This window comes from Aplidium turbinatum, chromosome 4, assembly GCF_918807975.1.
Source record: "Aplidium turbinatum chromosome 4, kaAplTurb1.1, whole genome shotgun sequence".
In the NCBI taxonomy this organism is placed as follows: Eukaryota; Metazoa; Chordata; class Ascidiacea; order Aplousobranchia; family Polyclinidae; genus Aplidium; species Aplidium turbinatum.
The window spans coordinates 42,710,382-42,731,276 of NC_137475.1; the positions used below are offsets into that span (position 1 = coordinate 42,710,382).

Genomic DNA, 20,895 nt, shown 5'->3' on the forward strand with positions numbered 1-20,895 from the left:
TTTGAAGCTACTAGAAGTGTGAATAATATTTTGTATTTTGCTAAAATAACAGAACTTCAGTAAAGTAAAAAGATGGGTAAAAGTGTAAATTTGTTTTGCATGGAACTCTATGTACAGACACAAATCAATACCGGTACATGTAAACATATATGCGATAAAAGAAGCACAGTGTTAAAATAGCACAGGGCCTACCAGACAGCGAATCAGTCGTTTTTTACATTGATTCAACGTTTGCAGACGTAAAAGGCGACTGATTTGCTGTCTGGGAAGATGTCATGTGTGGTCAGTCATGTCAGGTTCATAAATATTAGATTTCAGTGCATGGCAAAAGCGGTTTGGACCGGAACAATCCGGTGGCTTACCTCTGCGGCTGCTCATTGGAGGATACCACTAACGCCCGAGACAGCAAAATCTGTCTGCAGACGTTGAATCAGTCTAAAAATGACGGATTTTGCTGTCTGGGGTATATATTAGAAAAACACGCCTTTCATTGGAGAATGCAGGGATATCTAGAGAAGGGAATATGAAGGCTCGCAGCGACTGCGTTATTCTCATGACACTACCAGGGCGGTAGTTGGTAGTGCTTTAAACATGTGGTTCTTTTTAAAATCGTAGAAAGCTTTGTAGTGCAGCTGGTACTATGAGCTACAGAAGACAGTTAGCAAATGTTACGTAGAGCATATTTAAAGAATACTTGTTTACAAAGACAGTTGAAAAGTTACCAGTAAGCTGTTTTTCTTAACAAAGCCTTTGCAGTAGGCTAAATGTAAAACAAGTATATAGGACGATAGGTACTTGAATTATCAAGCAACCATGAGCATGCTGTGAGTATCCAGGCCTGATGCTAATAGCGCAATGCAAGTTATCATAACAAGATTTATTAAACTACTATCGGTGCCAATTGTCATTTTACAATAAACAAAAGCCCTTCTATTGTCAGACGTAATAAAAGCCTTCGTATCCCCTTCTTTAGATATCCCTGGGAGAATGTCACCAACGCTATGTCTGTTAGAAGAGCACTATTAGGCTAGTTCAAACTGTTAAAAAAAAGAGAGCCCAGTCTCATGGGCAAAACAAGGTGTCTATCGCTGTCAATTCTTGCTACAATCGGCTGCCGAGAAACAACCAAAAAAAGTTTCTATTTTACCATCATTTCATTTTCAATTCCTATAAGATGCTATGGGGAGAGAGCTGGTCGGAATCTTAATTTCGCTTTTATATACAGTGTAGGTTGGCAGAACATATCAAATGGGAAAAATCATCATAGACCTACTACAGTATATTTGAACAGTTTCACAGCGACATCCCAATTTTGAAAAATTGATTAAAAATCTGTTTATGACAGTTGCATGTAGGTCCGTTGAGAGGATAATTTGGGCCCGGTACAAATGAGTTTATCGGGTCCCAAATCGACGCACTTCTACGTACTACATTCAAAGAATACGACGTGGTCTCTAAGTTTTCTGGCCACTTGGAAAAGTTACGGGCCCCTAAAATCATCTTGGGTCCAAAAGTAGCCCCTGTCAACGTTACTTGTTATAAATGCTAGTTTTACCTGAAAAATAGCTCATAGAACAATCCCATTCATTTGAGTCTACAAATATAACCGGTTTGTCTCAATAGGGTACACCAAAACCTTGTGTCAAAACAACAAAAACACGAAGTACGACAAAATTTCATGTTACCTAAAAGGTGTTGCATATAAGCGACGAAAAGGGCGATTAGCATCATCCTGTATATTTAACTATTTGTGCTATGGCTTAAAACTAGATCTAATCTACATGAAAATACCATAACACTGTGACAATTCGCAAGACTTGGTGTCAACCTTTATGGGCATTTAAGACGCTTTCACATCATGTTGGCTAAGTCTATAAAAGGCATAAGTTGGGACATGGCTGTTACCGAGGCAATAACTTGAGCATTGGCATATTTCCCAATGCTAAATTGAATGAAAGGAAATTGATCTACATTAAATGGACGAATATGCGATGAACACCTTTATAGTTTCACAGTTGCATAAGAAAGAATCACGTCGCGTAAGGTATGAAACATCTTGAGGCAAGGAAGACTTGTGAAAGGATATTGTTGAAAATTCCTTGAGGTGAATTCTAGTCCTCGGAAGGTCTATGTAGAGATCGTGCATTTGTTCAAGTGCTTTGTTCATTTGCTCAGTTTAATTTTTAGTGTGAACGGATGGAAAATTTGCTTCCAGCATGCCCGGTGGGGTAGGGCTCTGAAAAAGAACAGGCGTTCACAAGATAGCCTAATTATAAAAAAGGCGTGAAGACAATCCAACCAACCAAGATAGCAAATCAGTCGTTTTTTGCATTGATTCAACGTCTGCAGACGTTGAATCAAACGTCTAATTTGAATCTAAACGTCTAATCAAACGATTTCAACGTCTAATTTGCTGTCTGGGTTCTTGTTTTTCAACGCGCAAGTGGGAAACTCTTATTATACAATTTTGGGACTACGGAACGGACAAGCGGAACATTTTCAGCTTTTTTTCGCAGCGAGATCAGGGTCACTCCGCAACTGAAAAAGACTGTCACAAGCACGTTTTGTAATGGACGGGCGCTTCTTTTATATACTTGTTCGTTGCTTTCAAGTAAGTTCTGAATAGTATACAAACTACAGTAGCCTATATGTAACATGTAGGCTATCATGTTTTTAACTAACAAATTTAAATTATTGAAACATTTGGCCGAAACCTATGAGATTTGCAAATGTTTTGCAACTGTGCAAATTCAAAACCTAATATCTGCTCTCACTGAACTTAGGTCACGCTTCCTGTTAACAGACGCCACTCTCACGTGAAATGCATTACATCTGTACAAATTCAAAACCTAAATTCTGCTCTCACGGAATTTAGGTCACGCTTCCGTATTTTGGAAGTGTCACAATCAATGTGCGAGGTCTTACGACGGGCCGCTTGTATCTCGATCGAGCGTGCTGTTTTGATTGTAAAATTCTTATGCTATAGGTTATCATCGGTCATTATCCTGAAGTAACCTCTGATTACGAAATCTGTATTATGTAACGTGTATTCTAGGTCATTCGATTGCTACGTGCAGTTCTAGAGTCTTCTTTAAACTTGCTTGTTTATGCCGCTCAATGCAACGTGACCGAACGATGAGTTCGTGTGATGCAACATTACGTAACCTTCTCGAAGTTATTAGACCGAACAAACCTTTTATAAATAGTGGTGTAATTTGCGTAATGATTATTATGATGATTATTATGAGTTGATTATGAGAGTTGTGTTATGAGTTGCGGATTGGTAGTTGGTGCAGAAATTATTGTTGATTGAGAGTTGAAGTAATCGAATACAAGTAGATGAGAATTGGTGCTGATATAAATTGTGTTCGAAATTAGGGTTATTTGAGAAGCCGTTCGTTAAAGTCCTTCAAGAAGTTAGATTATCATCTCACTAGTAGAACCATTCGACATTTAATTGACTGCTTTTCGGTTTGACCCATTAAACTACGTCATTGAACCTTTCCAAGTCTTTTTCCTGGTAACAGATAGAAAGAAATCGTGACAGGAAGCGACTTGACAGTTTCCGCTTTTATAAATCCCACCATCATGTTACTGTTAAGAAAGCAATGCATTATGAAATAAGGGGGAATTGAAAAGTGCTTATAACGTATATAAACCAAAAGGACATGCCTTTTGAAAAGAGAAGAGGAACGACTCTCAAACAAAAGATAAACCTCACGACGGGATAATGTCGCTTTTCTGACACCCGTCGCAATGAACTAAATTGAGTAGACAAGATGAGTAATTTTTAATTTCCCGAGAAGGAGTTTTGTAACCTTGATTATTGTCAAATACATTTAACTTCAACATATCGGACTTGTTTAAATTGTAGGAAATCATACGCTAGACAGAAACACCCTAAATTAACCTTAACTAAAGACTAAGAGTCTTTTTGTCCAGAAGATAGCCTAAAACAGAGTCTCTTAACGAGTAAAGGTCTACATATACTCCAGTGAAGTACAAAAGAGTAAAATTCAGGAAAAAACAATGGAGTTTCGCGTCGAAACGAGAATTTCGTTTCGCAATATGTAACTTCAAATAACCTAATTGTGAAGAAACAAAACCGGATGAAAGTATTCTTTACTTGGTCATATGCATTGCGAACTGTTGCGATGTCTCAATTGCTGCTTATTTCTTTGTTTCATGAAAACACTACATATAAAGACTCCGGTCATACGCACCCTGCTTTTTGGGTTTGACTTCAGTGTTGCTCCATAGTCGATGGCCGGGATTGGGCCTAGAATGTGCTTGCTCTTAGTCTTCTTCGGCTTCGGAGTTGGAGCGACTACAGCAATAAAACGTCGTTTCAACGTTAAATATATATTTTAGCAATAACTGTCTTATAGCAAATTAATAAAAACAAAATCGGGTAAGTTCTGGCCATACAAACATACGTGGCGTCCTAACACTATGCTACAGAGATGCGGAAGTGAGAATTTCTGTAGCGCTTCCATGTTTATGACTTCCCCTACAAGTTTCGCAGTGACACCAACTAATTTACGCAGTAGTCAATTGTTACGTAAATAAATTATATTTACGTCATAGTTACAAGATACCTTTGACGAAACAATTGTATAGAATCATTTGCCTTCTTCAAAATTGTCACATTAAAAGGGAATTATTTTCCATTCAGCATTCTATAGAACAGCACACCCTGACCAGTCTGTACAAATGACTAGACATGAAACAATTTAGAATTAGCTTTTTTAATAAACACAAGAACAAAATTAAACAAATCTTACCATCTGGGCCAGGAAATTTCAACATCGGGAAGGGGTCTCTCTCCTGGGTCATCATTGCTCTAGCTCCAAGATCGGGGAGTCTCGTGACTTTGGAATCGTTCTTGCCTTCCCGGTCACTCGGAGAAATATGTGCCGCGGTTTTCCTGCGCATGCGTAAAGGCACCCACATCGGAACAAAAAAATAACTTGACAGAGAACATTTATCCAAACAGCAAACTCGTCATTTCCACATTGATTCAACGTAGTGGCACTCTCGGTGGACTGCCGAATACCGGTGTATTGAAGTAGACTCAGAGAAGAAAATGACGGCTGCCAAGACATGGAAAAATCCAAAGACCGAATCGTTAATAAACCAAACAGCTCATTCAGCGGATTCCTTTTCATCTCCATCCTGCTACAGAGGCTTCACTGCACGGATCGGTCTTACCAATCATGTTCAACGTCATGCAGGTAAGCCTGGCTCGGATTGATTGGTCATCTACGAACACCACAAGGGAACATACCATGGTTCCTGTTTCATTGCATAGTGTATAACTGCATAAGTCCGTGGATTAATTAAGCTAGCTGGTTAATTTCAATAAAAATAACAAATAACAAACCTGGAATACTTTTCTTCTGCGTTGCTATGACGATGCTGTTAAGAGAAAAATAAATTCTCAATAACAAACGAACAAGCTATGGAGAAAATCAAAACCTTTCTTTTCAGATACTAAAACAAAACATTTATCAAACATTGGTTTACACAGCAATGACCGAAACATTTCCTAATAATAACCACAGTAATGTTTGAAAGCAATTGCACTTACTTTGCCTTCTCGCTTGCTCGGTTTGGGGGATTTTTCTCGTAATCTTCCGAGATCTTCTGCTCCTTTATGGTGCTTCGATTCGCTGTAGAAACATGACAATAACATCAAAGTAAAAACAAAGCTATAACTATTTTGCCTGTTATTTGCAAAATACCCCAAAACACAAATGGTATGTAATAAGCAGAAACATCCATGATTAAATTTCCAATCTGCTTCCCATGTAAAATATTATGTCAAGCTACCTACTCCCCGGTGGAGTGACACCACCTCTGGTTCAAGCACACCTAGGTTCGATTCTAGGCCTGTTCATAAAAATATTGCCAAGGGCATTCAGGCTACTATGACATAAACATTTCGTTGCGAAACACAGCAATGGCTAATTTTAAATATTGTGTCGCCAAAAGCCTAACAGCTACACGCACTGCAATCGCTACCAGGACAAAATATCTCTAGAGTCTTCCCCGGTCGCGTATTTGTAATCTGCAGGTCGCTGCCCATCAACCAAGCTAACGAAATTCGTTCTTTTTTGCATTGAATCAACGTTTCGAAACATCGGTTAAAAGTAATTCCACTTACTGTTTATTTCCAGTTTCCAAAGATGACTTGACAGTAGACGTTGATTTATCGTCGGCATTGGAACTCCATAGCGGGAGGTTGCTGGACTTATCTTCCCGAAGATGACGTAAATACTGCATACCACTCGTACCTGCTGATTGTGGTGGTGTAAACGCCTGTCCGGTGGCAAATCAGTCCTTTTTTACATTAATTCAACGTTTGCAGACGTTGAATTAATGTAAAACAGGACTGATTTGCAATTCGATTATGCCTAACTCATACAAAAGGATGTGAAACTTGAAGTAATAAAACGACAAGCCCAAGCCAAATGCGTTGTGTTGACGCTGGGTATGTTAACTTCAAAGTGTTACGTTTTTATATTTGCGGTGGTCAGTAGCAAACATACGTCACTAAGCAACCATCAAGGCAAACAGTTGTCGGCCTGCCCCAACATCGCTTGGGTTGGCCAAAGTAGCATTAGCCCAGAAGGCGCACGTTTTTCATACATTTCTTTAACCTCGCCCATACTTTGATGTGAAAAAGAAACAAGATTCCTAGCCGGCAAACATGTCTTTTTGCATAGATTTAACGTCTGCAGACATTGAATCAATGTAAAAAATAATTTGGCGGTTGGGTTCTGTTACTGTGGGTGTTTGAAAATACAAAACGAAATCCAGACGTTTTAATGTTAATTTGTTATTCGTTACCTTAGAAACAGTAATCCACAATGAGCTACACGCATGTTCGATGGTGCCAATACAAAATATTCACGTTAATATACGATTTAATAACGTAATGTTTTGCTAGTGCGGTAAACGTCAAAAGAGTTTTATGATCAAAGAGTCTATATCAATAAAAACTTCAAACAAAATCACATTCTTTGGATCCTCATAAAATACAGCACGGTTCACCAGGAAACGAAGAAGCCTACAGAGAGGTTGTTTGCATTAGCAATACTTTAATCTTATAACATTTATGTTCAAACTGAAACTAGACTGTAATTCCCTCCTAACATTTGTTCATATTTTTTGCTATTTATGTAGAAGGTTAGGCTACTATAGAAGCAACTGTATGCATCAGGTTTGTCTCCTTTGTGCTCATTTTCTACTCATTGTTCTGTTTCTAGCTTTCTAGTTGTCTCTCACAACTTCCGTGATCTGTTCCTTGCCCGACGAAATAACTTTTACTTTTTACTTGTGATAATGTGAACAATTGTTAGAGCAACTGGAAAATCAAGATTAAATTAACAGAGATAGCATGATACCGGATAGACTGGTTGAATATGACCGGTACACAGACAATGACGTAAAAACGTTAAGAATGAAAGACGTTTTGTACGCAAACATACATACCTCAACACCATCACCACCATAGCATTTCACATCACAAAAACAAAATAGCAAACATTTTCGGCTATGCGTCTAACCCTTATAGCATCTAGCTTTTGAAAGAAAACCAAAGTCATATTGAATACGAAATACAAGAGAAACATACAAAGGTTATGTTGTTGTTGACTTATTTCGATTTATGGTTAAAAAAAGTAACCTCTCTACCCGAATTGTTTTGTACGCAATTGGACATAGAGGTGTATTTGCAGCAAATTAAGCACTTAAACCTAAAACTTACTGGTGTTTCCCATGGTGTGTCCAGGAGGATTGATGCCTCCTTGCGTGGATGGTGCATTGGTCTTCTTTACAGCCGGATGTGTGATGGATGTTGCACCTGACATGGATAACATCATCTTTTCAAAATGAGACGTCTTATCAGGATACATTTGTCGATCGAAGGAACCCTGAGATAATAATAATGTTAGCAAATAAAACAAGCAGGTTTGGCAACTAAGTTTTCATTTACTGATTTTATTCGTTTGGCTGCATCCTTAAACATGGATCCAAGTAAAATTTAAATCTGCAATTCTCCCAACATCGAGAAGCCAGAACGGAGTTTTAAGAGTAATCAGAACCACTTTATTACCCCATGGCCACCTAAAGATACGGCCTGATTTGTCACATTTTGCAGAAATTTTCAGGTTTTTCTAATTTTGGGCGAACGTTTAAATAAGTTTTTCTAAAAATTAGATTTTTACGCTTTCTTTATTCTTTTCCCCAGATGACACAATAGGTTTTAACATCCTCGCATGTTGAAAAACAAAGAAAATTTGATTTCGAAGATTTTAGTCAGACTGTTAATTTTCAATAACAGTCTGATTTTGCGTTTTTCAACTTACTTTTTCTCATTTGCTACTGCTTCCCCAAGGCAACAAAAAAGTTTTTTGTCATTAGGAAACCGCAAAAAGTAAAAACATCTCAAAAAATGTCAGTCAAGCACTAGCAGTAGCTGTAATCAAAATCTGCGAAATGTGACAAATCAGGCCGCATCTCAAGGTGGCCATGATTACCCATAATAATAAAGCTATGGTTTGTTTATTGATGCTCTGCAGTTGATAAGGTTTCAAAGCAACAGAGCCCATTTTTAATTTTATATGGAGTTTACGATGCCATCACATTATTACCCGACTGATCTTGACTGTGTTAAGCAAGAAAGAACGTAACGGTAGCGTTTTCAAGTCTTCGGTTTGACCCAACCAGAAATAGTTGGCCTTAAAGGCAACAGTTTCAGCTCACTTGCATATAGGAGCGCATGCAACACATTATTAACCTACAGGTAATTCCATCCCTTTAACGTTGAGTGAGCAGTGGAAGAATATCCACTATTCTGTATAGTATTATAGAGTATTTGGTGTTTACCTAAATATCGACCGGGTATCGGACCCATGGCTACAAATTCAGAGCCAGGCACTCTGTTCATCAAGTCACTAACCAAATCGGGGATTGAAAGTTTATTGTCTTACAAATGTTCGTGAACATCAAGTCTTGAGTAACATTATAACATTTGATGTATTGGTACAGTAATGAGGTCTGACTGATGAGGTCTGACTTCTATCGTAAATCGTTTTATATTTACATTACACATGAGTTGCTAGATTTTTTTGAGTTTCCATGTTTTAATAGTGGTCTCAGCATCATTCAAAGTCAAAACATTATTTGCGAACGACAGAACTCCATCATCGTAGCAAGACAAAAAGCAGAAAATTCAACAACCACCGAAGACAGGACAGTTGAAAGTGGAAGATTGGACTGGAAACTAAATTTGTCTACTGGAATCTCAGATCTATAGTTTTGGGAGAGAGTTTGCTTTTTTATACCAAAGACAGGCAAGACACAACAATACCACAGGGTTGAGCATTACAACAGTATATATTTTACATATTTACAAAATAGTTTAACATTCGAACGTTTTCGGCTTAACCTAAGCCCCTCATCAACACCGATTGTCAACTTGATCTACTTTTAATTCACTTCATTAATATATTGCTGAACAAAGTAAGAAGTTTCACCAAGTCATCTCATCAAACCTTATCAACAATTTGACCGCAAGAATTCAATTTCTTCGTTCTGTATCAAGCCATAAACCTTAAGGCATTTTATAAACTGCAACTACACCACAGTGAGATTTAACGAGGCATGGGAATTAAAATCATTATTTCGTAACACGGCAAAACTGTCTCACCTGAGGACTGATGTCATTCTTCTTCGAGGCAACTGTACTTCCTTTCTTTATCTTGTCCACGTTTCTAAATGTGGCATGTTGATGGCTATAGTCTTATTATAATTAATAATAAAATAAAGGGATTTCTCAACACAAGCAAAATATTACCACAGTCAAATAACCATGCTTTCTTGCAATTCTGTCTCGAATCAATACATGGCTGTGAGTACACACTTTCGCACACCAAAAATACTTATTTTTATTGTGGTTCAAAATCATCCTTTTCAATGGCATATCCTACAACTCAGCAACACTAACAAATCCACATGTTGTTTTTTTTTACAGTAAGTGAAAGTAAAATCAAAAATTTCACACGTTTACTCATGAGACTGTAGTCTTACCCACCTGAAACTTGGAGGGTGCCCGGAAAAGTTGGCCGCCATTTTGCTGATGGGTTGGTTATGGGGGGATGATGAGTTGGACGTGGTGATCATGATCATGGGGTCGGGGGTGGAGTTTTTCGAAGGGTTTTGAAACATGGAAATAGGGGGAATAAAACCCTGATGGGGCGTACTGTCAGTATCTTTAGGAGACTTTTTCCCGCCTTCTTTACGGTGGTGGTGATGGTGGTGGTGTTTACGGTCTGTGTCTGGGATGCTTTTGGTGTTATATGATTTATCCGCATCACTTTGAGGTTTTTTCGTGTCAAGAGGTTCGTTCTGTTTTATGAGAGTGTCTGACGATGTCTTCTTCACCGTAAGAGAGGCTTTGGGTTTAGTCTTTTTCTGCTCGGATGCGCTCTGAAAGGGTTTTTCTGCTGAATCTGCAAGTGATTCTTTCTTTGTCGACAACTTTTTAGCCTGGGCGTTTTTGAGAATTCCGTTGGTCACTGGGACTTTTGAGCCGTCGTTGGAGTCTCGCAGAAATGAAGGTGCTGAGTCCTCTAAACTCGACTTTTTTGTCAAACTAGGAGTGTTGGATTTTTTAACTTGCGTTTTGGGTGAGTTTTTAGGAGTTTTACTCCGAGGCGTGGTGACTGGCGAGGATTCATTGAGTCGTTTAGGCTGGTCAACGGATGGGAGTCGTTTGCTGATGATAACCGACTGTTTGGCTTCCTGAAGACAAATGCATATTTGCTGCTGATTTCGAAGTGATGTGAACACGAAAGAAGGTTAAAAACCATTGCACTAAACATCAAGTATTAAAAACTCGTTCAGTCCAAATGTTACACAACTTTAAAAACAAACAATAAATGTGTAATATGTATATTAAGTTTGGTCTCAGAACATCCGGTTCAATGAACAAAAAAGATAAGATCAACAATAATGGCTTCCATATAATAATAAATATCAGAATAATACAAATAACTTGCATGATGCATTGATGCTCCATTAAATTTCTTGCTCTGGTTCTACATAGTTAAAAAGTGCAGCGAAAGGACAAACGTAAACTATAGATAAGATATCCATTCAGTTGTAGCTTGTGAGTGGATCGGGATACGTCACAAACGACGCTTCGACAGCAGACCGAAACTTCATTGCCAATCTTGGTAACCGGGCATGCGTCAGTGATTCAAAGCCTCTACATTACAAGTATGCAAAACTGGCAGGATTAACCTCTCAAAGAGGTTGTATAAATCTTCTCACAATCACACATGACCTACTTTGTCAGCTTCTTTACGTTGCTTTTTGTCACCAGACTGAGCACCAACGTTGGTCGGGGTCTTCATAATGGATTTGGGCAGGTTGTCCTTTTTAGGAGATGGAGTATCTTGCTTCTTAGGTGAGTTGCTCTGGAAACAATTTTAGCATTATTCAAATATTCAATGCAACAGCATTGTCGACAAGTTACAGCACAGCCACAAAGACTTGCCTAAGTAGCTCACGTTGTTTCAGTGGTAGCTACTTTTATAAATCTATTGTTATGGCTGGACAATAGATTGAACCAATAAGCAAAGGGTTGTGAAGAAAGGAGCGTACTTTCTGGCTATCAGCAATCAGCATAAGGCTGAGTACTCACTAGTACAGCGAGCAATAATGATGTAGCTTCCACGCTAGCCATTTAGACCATTCAATCAACTATATGTTTCTCGGAAGCCGATTGCAGCAAAAATTGACAGCGATAAACACGTGTTTCGCCCATGAGGCTGGGCTCGTCAGTATCGCACCATTAATTCATGCCACAAAAATATTTGTCGTGCAATACTGACGAGCCCAGCCTAATAAGCGAATCACGGTACCTATCGCTGCCAAGTCTTGCTACAATAAGCTGCCGGAAAACAAGCAAAAGGTCATTGATTAAATAATTGTGGTGTAGGATATGCCATTGAAAAGGATGTGGTGAGAACGTGGTGAGAACTTTGGTTTGACATTCAAAAGGGCACCGGTTTGACACTACTCAAAACCATGCGGCTGTGTCTTTGGCAAGGCATAGCTGACGCTGGGCACGAAGATTGGCTTGCTTACCTTCCTGCCTGCTATAAAATTTCGACTACCAGGCGTACGCCTAGATCAGAAAAAAAGTATTTTCTACCATACAGAATACAGATATCATGTCATTATTCATCTTGAAATTGGGATTTGATTTAAGAAATGTTTTTTCTTGTTGTTGCAAACTGATGAAGTCGTAAACAAACAACTTTGCACATGATCTAAGGTGCACAAGATCACACAAGCAAGCTCACCGCAATGGCTTTATGGTCAGGGGACATTTTGTTCAGCACATTCGTTGACGAGTCCTTGCTGTCCATCGAATTATTTGATTCCTGAAAAATATTTGTAGAAGTTTATCAACGTTTTGATAAAACGATTGTAATGATTTACAGGGAAGGTTTCACATGTTTTGCAGAGAGATATCACCAGTATCATAATCACACTTAGGCTATCACTCATTACGTCACTTTTTTAGTTTCTGAGAGCCAAGATTTCATGGCTTTAGAGACAGATTGCAAAAGAACGACTGAAACAGCGTTAGTTGGAAACTTTACAACAAGATCTGAAGTTTAGAATTAGATTCTAAACGCAATGGTACTGCAACCAAAAGTTTTTTTGTAATGACTGCAAGGATTGAAAATTAAAAGCTAGCCTACTTGCCATCGAAGCGGGGAAAGCCTTCTTTAACAGATTGTTACTATAAGGGGAAAATTTTAGTTTTTATTTTCTTGAAAATATTACGATCATATGAGAAAGATTTATTTACATGGTTTTTAGCAGAGATCCGTACTGTCCATAAACATGTGGGTCTTGCAACTGACAGATTACAAGTACAAAGTAAACGATTTCAATCACCGTGCGTTCTGTTTACGAGCGCACAGTTTCTCTGCCCATGAGGAGGCTGCTTACTGCATTGCCTTTGACTTAACCTTAGTAAAAATCTTCAAGTTTTTTCATAAAACCTACTGAAAGTTTTGTTTTAAAAATGAAGGCAAAGCTTTTCTCGGTCAATATTTTTCTCAACCAGCGGTGACGTCACCTTTGCAAGACCACGAACCTTAATTTTCTTTTGTTTCTTTTCTTTTTCTTGAGCCTTCTTTTCATTGGCTTCCTTCCTAGCAAGCAGGTTGTTCGCTGTGTCTTTCAATATCCTAGCACGAAGCTCAGGGATTACCTAAAGGACAATGAGCAAAATTAAAAAAAAACTGTTAACAAAATATTCTGTGTATCCGGGTCATGTGCATGCCTTACACCGGGTGTGTACACAAATTAGGGATGTGCTTAAACCATAGGCTGTCACACAAAGCAAGTATGGAGGGGTCAGCCAAGTGACAGAGCACCAATCTACTTAACAATAGTTTCCATTTTACATCGTTTCAACGTAACCAAGAGTAAAAACTATAAAATGAGGCCGAAAACGTTCGTAGTTTATAGTTTTATGTTCACTCTAATGTATGATGTTAAATGCCGTGTGGTTGCTTGGCGTTATCTGCCTATGGTTGAAGAAAGTCACCTTTCTACAAAATTGTAAAATAAGAAGTAAACACAACATGCCGGTGATCTAAGAAATCCTTACTCTTTCTTCAAATCCATCTTTTTTGAAGAACTCATGCCTCAGTAACAAAGACGATGATGGGCGGTCGTTCGGGTCCAGTCGAAGACATTGCTTGCAAGACACAAGTTGACTAGGTAAGCACTCTCAACGTTAGTCGCTTTAAATTCCTTCTATATCAAGTTATCGCAAGATACTAAGATTTAGCCGAATTCAACGATAGAACTTGCATGATGCTCTGAGTTGCAGCCGTGTGACAGACGATCACGAAAATGACAACAGCATTTCTATAGCGTCACATTCACAATGCAAACTGTGCTCTTGGACGCTGTACATGACGATGGTTATAAAATAATTGATTCAGTTATAATGTTCAGTAACAGAACAGATCATTTAAAACTAACTGAAAGCTATCTTGGAAGAGTTGTCTTTCTTTCGTGATATTTCACAAAAACTAGCCAAGTTTAACTACGTACGGTATTGCTAACAATGCTGCATGTAAAAGACAGTGACAAATACCTTCATTAGATCTAATACTTCTGCAGAAAACTTAGGGAATTTTCTTTCTAAAGGTTCAATATCTCTCACGTCTGGAAGGCGCATTCCAGCAAAAAGAGGATTTCTTTGAAATATTTCCTTGTGCCTTGGACACAAATTACCTGTTGATGAACAAAATAGAGTTAAATTAACTTTGAAAAGAAAATGCGTAGAGAGGGAAATCCACCGCGCTACGACGTGCCAACATGCATTGTCAGGCACAACAAAACAAAGTTACTACTTTCAAAAACAAAGAAAAGATAAAGAACAAAATAAATGACAAGTAAAAGAATAAAATAATAAAAAATGTTTCTTGAAAAGGAAATCTTCCATACAAGTGTTGCTTAAGAGTTCTATGGTAATTCTGATAATTGTATTCGCTGACAAAAAAAATTAATGAATAGAAATATTTTTTCTTTCAAAAAAAATAAGGGGGGTACCGGCAAACATCTATAGGAATGGCCCATGATACAAGAGAAGGGTCCACAGAAGCTACAAACTGATATGCATAAATCAACAAGTGAATAAAGAAATAACAGTAACCTCTAAAGTACATGTAACTCAAAAGTCATACAAATTTCACTTTGTGTGGAGCTACATGTACTTGAGAGGTTACTGTTTCAATTTTATTCATTTTTCTCATTGATTAACAAATTTAAGCTTAAACTAAACAATTTTGATGAGCCCAACTGTCTGTAAACTTGCCTACACAAAAATTGTCTTCCAGTCTCTAACTAAATAGAAAATTAAGAGAATTTAAAGAAAATTTAAACTCCGGACATAACCCGGATACAATTAGCCTAGTTGTAATAACACATCATAGGTTCAGAAAAGATGAGAAACGACAAAAGTGAATGTTTGGACGTACTCATGACCAAACAAGATACTAAGTGAAAGATTTGGTGCGGTCACAACACTCCATTGCGTTGTAAAGCATAGATAGCCAAGTTACATAACAATTGTTCAGTTCTTTAACAATATCACAAATATTTGTTGAAAAACATCTACATAAAAACAGTAAAACACAGCAGCCTACACAAAAAGACTAAAAAACAAAAGACAGAACAGAATAGAGGGAGTGCATATAAGAGATCACAGCTGGATAAACATAATGAATCTGTTGAGGAAAAAGAAAAACAGTAAAAAAATGGTTGAATGAAATAAATAAAAAGTATTGAGATTTGTTTAATAATTCAATTTTTATGAGCAACTGAGCTTCAATGTAGTTAGAAACACAGTGAGAAGACATTGGGCGCATACAACTCACTACTGTGAAACTAAAAGCTGGAACTACATTGTTTATCTCAGTGATGGTAACACAACATATGGCCTCAGATCTATCCATTGTAATTCATTCGCGACAAAATGAGGCACGACAATGTATCATATGACAACAGGCCATCACAACACAATAGAGCATAAGAGAGAAAGTGGAATATCTTCGTGGCAAGCCTTAATTATCATCACAAAATGACGTAAAACGCTTTCTGGTATGAACAGTGACCATTACAGAAACACACAACAAAAGTTACCGCTGTATTTTTAGGCATTTTCATTCATTTTTAACTTTGTAGGCCAAGATGAAGCATAGCTTGACAAGTAATGCATAGAAACTATTACATGAATAAGCACAATATTGGGCATTGATTGACCCTATTAAAAGGATAGTAAATCCAACATTGTAAAGTCATATGGTTCATAATTTCAATGAGTATTTCATCAATGAATAAATCTACTACAACACAACGTTAAATGATTAAACAAATGTATGACAACACTTACATAAAAATATGTGTTACTCTTGCAAATTATTGAACTCACCAAAACATTTAATAATGTGATATAGTTGATCGATGTCTGAGTCTCCAGGAAACAAGGGATCCCCAGTGAGCATCTCTGTGATTAAACAACCGACCGCCCATATGTCCACCGCCCTGTGATTTGTTATAAAAAGAAAGAACATGCAAAATAATAAAGAATAAAAACAAGAAAAAATAAACCATGCATCAATGACCGAAAAGTAACTAAAACTGCTAAATTTTGGTTTATAAATAAGAATGCAGGTACTAAGAGCACACTTACCTACACATTTAAGAATTTTGCTCAACTGGTCTATATCTGATTTGCCTGGAAATATTGGATCCCCTTGAAGCATTTCCCCAACCAAACAGCCTATCGCCCACATATCCACTGCTCTGTTTCATTAAGTAGTGTCAGTACTGTGAATAAACTGTTATACTCCCTTTAGTACATTTTCTTGGTCAATAGGCCATGTGTACTGTGTGGTTACTGTGTACATATACTATGTGTCACTAAAAGCTTTTTCATAAACGGTAGGCCTACTGCTCTCCAATTCTTTCACTACACTTTTACTGTCTGTACATCAGTTGATCAACTTTCTTTAAACCTAACCCTAATATACTGTTGGGTGGCTTCACTGAAGGAATAAAATACTCCTCAATTGCGTCATGCAGTGGTGTTTATATTACATTGTAAAGTAGATGAATATGATAGAAGAAATAGTCGCACTATTAAACGATTCATTTTATTGCAGGCGAAATCTACCATACAACAATCATCCTATCTTTCAAAATATTACCTTCCATATTTGGTGTCTCCAACCAGCAGCTCCGGAGCCCGATACCACCGTGTGGCGACATAATCAGTATAAACTTCCCCAGGTGCAGCTAGAGTTCGAGCAAACCCAAAGTCACAAAGTTTAATGACACCACTTCTTGAATTAAGTATATTCTCCGGCTTTATATCTCTGTGAATAATCTGAAAAATCAAAATAGCTGAAAGATCTCCAATCATAATATCTCTTGCAGGCACATAACAAAGTAGAGCACTGGCCGTATAGACAAAACAATGGAGGTACTTGTCTTGAAACTTAGTAGGTATAAGTGTAGACAGAGAACTTGGTCTGAAAAGCCAGGTTCCACACATAGCCTCAGGTGGATTTGCCCTCAAGTCATTGGACAAATATATCAAGTCGCTCAGCTACTACACTGGATACAAACGAACATTTCAAGTGTCAGACACTCAGAACAATATTTGGATGTCACACACTTAAAATTATGTGCCCATTTTTATTGAAACGATCTTAGAAAAATCAGAAATGATTGTCATATGCACAACTAATATCCAAGGTTACAATATGTTTTAGCTTTAGTAACAATTTGTTTGGTGGCTTGACAAAACACTGATACCAATACACACCTGCAATGAATACAAAATTATTTATTCAAAGCACTCATTGGGTATTTTTAATAAAAATAAGTATGAGTTCTGGGCATGCCAAAAAGTGAGAAGCTGCAACAGAAAAATAAAAACTTATAAACTTATAACAAATTTTTCCAAATTCAAATGAAGATAACTGAAAAGGTCCAATTCACTACATTCCAACACTTCAGTCAATCAAGTTTATTTTAGTATAGTCCCACATCCAGTTCAATATACTGTATAATAAGCACACACTTACATTGTGACCATGGCAAAACTCAACACCTCTCAGAACTTGCCAAAGAATTTTTCTTACAGACATTTCGCTTAATCCATTGGGGTATTTTTCGAGGTCATCCAGCACAGTATGATCAACAAATTCAAAAACAAGATAAAGTCTCTTTCGTCGTCGAAAAACCTCAATCAAATTTACCAAATTCTCATGTCGTAGTTTCTGGGAAAAAATACAAAACATATGAATTGTCAGAATATTGTTTTTTTATTTGCTGTACCCATGGTTTCAGTCTCATGTTAGAAGGTTTTAATCAAATGAAAAGTAAATGCAATCAATTTTCAATCACACAGCTAACAACAATATAAAGACAATGACAAAAAGCAGTGGCTATACTTTTATCTTAAAATGAACATAAGTTATAATCAATAAGAGATGCTATCACAAGAAGTTGAAAATGTTGCTATGTGGCTCATTTTCACTTAGCCTATTATACATAATGTACAACCTTGACTACAAATCCCAGAAAAATGTCCCAGAAAAGAATAAAATTGTCATAATGCTTTAGCTTGTGACATATACTTCTAGGCTGTGGCTATATTTACACTATATAGTGTAATAATAATAGCCTAAATGGTGTTGCCAGAGAAGGAATTCTGCCCTAATTTGAAAAAAGTTTAAAGCTATTTAAAACAAAAATTTGTATTTTGGAAAAAAAAATTATTCCTAGGCAAAGATCAAAACCCTAATTTTATTTCTAACTCTAACCCTTACCTTAACCCCTCCTAACTTTAATCCTAACTCTGGCAACACCTGGTTGTGGAAAAATAGCCACGTCCATACTTCTATTGCAGAATTTATTGTAGAATATCCCAGTAGCCTACCATACTTTATTATTGAACATGCAAGATACCATAGTTGATAAAAACGAGCTGTACTGGATTTAAATCTACTGCCATGTTAGAAAAAGTGTACAAGTAAGATATAAACCTAAATGGAAGTTGTTTTTAAACAGACATTAAGTAAAGTATAGATTTGTTGAATTTTGTTATTGCAATCTTCTAAAAGCATTCAACCAGTGCTGTTCAACCTATTTGACTTTTACTGATTAGTAATTTTTTCAGAGCCTTGTATTATTATGACAAATTAATAATAAAGCTTTGATAGAGAGTTTGCTTTGTTGAACCATAGAAAAATAAAACAGAGTAACCTTAGCAGGTTTAACATACTTTTTTACACACAAAATAAATTAATAATAATACCGGTATCTAATAAAAGTATATTTGTGAGAAAATTGAACACACAAATACGAGTATGTAATGTCAATCACTGCATCGGTTTTTTGTCCACAACCTAGAGTCAAAACAATATAAGGAATGAAAAATTCATTTCTAAAAACAAAGGACTACAGGGAAATTTTCAAAGAAATATCGAATAATAATGAATTAAAACTGCTTTTATTTAATATTTTTCTCTTGAAAATAGCTATCAGGGAGAGTAAAACTCTACTCATTTAATCTCAACACATAATTACAGAAGAATCAGTCTTTGCATTGTAATAATTTGGTCTCAATCAAAGCAAGATTGAGAAGCACTGTACTGTATGTATACTATTAATAATTCACCTACGTTAACATATTTATAAAATATAGCTTCGGGAGAGAGTTTGCTTTTTTATACCATATACTGTTGTAATGCTCAACCCTGTGTTATTGTTGTGTCTTGCCTGTCTTTGGTATATTTATAAAAATAAATAAAACTGTTACAAATCTTACCCGCAGCATTCGAACTTCACGCATGGCTATTTTCTTTACCATTTTGTCATCTTCACTTTCAAGAAATTTTTTGATTGCCACAATCTGGCCGCTTTCTTTATGCTTGCATTTCATGACCATGCCATACGAGCCTTCCCCGACCATACCTAAGTTATCATATTTTTCCATGCCTCTTAAAACCTCCCACCCCTATTGAGATATCCTTTTCAAATGGGAGTGTTACATACTTGGAAAATGAATCGAGTTAACTCAGCTATTCAGTTCAGAGTAACAGGAGCCTATAATGTTTGATCATAATGCAAAATTGAAATCTGAAAATACACTTCAGTTTGTTCTTATTTTAAACATCACAGTAAGAACAACACTTGCTAAACCTAGCTGAGGTCTAGTAGGTCTACCATTATGTGTTGTACCATAAAACAATGAAAAGCTGTTTTTAAGCAAAAAATTAAAACTCTAACTCTCTAAGCTTGAGCTGATTGCTTAAAAGACCTATAACCAAAAAAAAAATTCGAAAAATGTTCAAGTTGGTCAATTTTTGAATAAATTTGTTAATTTTACCAGTAAAAAAAATACATGGTAAAAGTAGAAAGATTTAAAATACCGGTAACTATTCAAAATTCAAATATCCTTGAAAGTATTTTTAATAAAAAAGATTTATATAGATATATATAAAAATACTCCAGCTAACAAACACACAATTTCTAAGAAAAAAAACTTTTCTTAATACATTATGAAACAAAAACGTTTGTAATATGCACGCACAGGTCTTATAAATTCATTGTTGATGCATCACCAAATTCAAACAAAATTTTACAAGTGCATTACATGGAAAACGTTTGAGAACCACTGCCTCCAGTATCTATATCTAATAATTATATACCGGTATATAAGTAAACTGAATGTAAATTATGCCGAATAAATGAAATTAAACATCAAAAAGCATTCCTTATATATATATGTGAAAAATAAATCAATTAAAGAACAATTTAAACATTTAAAAATTCTAAAACATTGACATGTATTTAATCATTTCTCTTATAAGTTTGCAGTATCTTTTCTAGCACTAGCAGTGGTTGCAACGCCTATCTGATAGATGCACAAGTAAAAGCAGAAACATAGATGTTGTTTTCATACTACTAGAAAAGATAATAATCCTGATGAACACCCAAACTTTTCAGTATTCAAGTTTAAATTACCGGTATATTAACTTAATGGCATTTGATGTATCATATTAATTTGAGCATAAAATATACAAGTTGAAGATTTTGCACTTATGAGCCTAGGAATAGGACAAATAGTTTAATAGTCTAACAGGACTAAACGTATCGACCTACTAAGTTTATTTCAGAATAGATTCAAAATTGATACATTGTACAAAAATACTATATTAAATATAGCCCATAACTTTTATCAATGTAGCACGAAAAAACCATGATGGTATTAAAGTT

General features: G+C 36.4%; 1 protein-coding gene across 4 annotated transcripts; it reads right to left on the bottom strand.

The window, feature by feature from the left end:
- Positions 1-23: 23 nt before the first annotated feature.
- On the bottom strand, positions 24-19,749 carry LOC145768481 (uncharacterized). 4 transcript variants are annotated; one of them, XM_082579981.1, is made up of 18 exons: positions 19,445-19,749; positions 17,697-17,891; positions 16,815-16,993; positions 16,037-16,149; positions 14,198-14,337; positions 13,703-13,792; positions 13,184-13,300; positions 12,378-12,458; positions 11,358-11,486; positions 10,100-10,809; positions 9,716-9,779; positions 7,772-7,937; positions 6,167-6,296; positions 5,591-5,672; positions 5,384-5,418; positions 4,785-4,927; positions 4,224-4,327; positions 24-2,236 (listed from the first exon to the last, which is right to left on the bottom strand). In XM_082579981.1, the coding sequence occupies exons 1-18, from the start codon at positions 19,610-19,612 to the stop codon at positions 2,177-2,179; spliced, it is 2,706 nt and encodes a 901-aa protein (XP_082436107.1). In that variant the 5' UTR covers positions 19,613-19,749; the 3' UTR covers positions 24-2,176. The 4 variants fall into 4 exon arrangements, with proteins under 4 accessions (XP_082436107.1, XP_082436105.1, XP_082436106.1 ...); XM_082579979.1 differs by having other exon boundaries at positions 6,167-6,299; XM_082579980.1 differs by lacking the exon at positions 16,037-16,149 and adding an exon at positions 16,298-16,410 and having other exon boundaries at positions 6,167-6,299.
- Between the last annotated feature and the right edge of the window lie 1,146 nt (positions 19,750-20,895).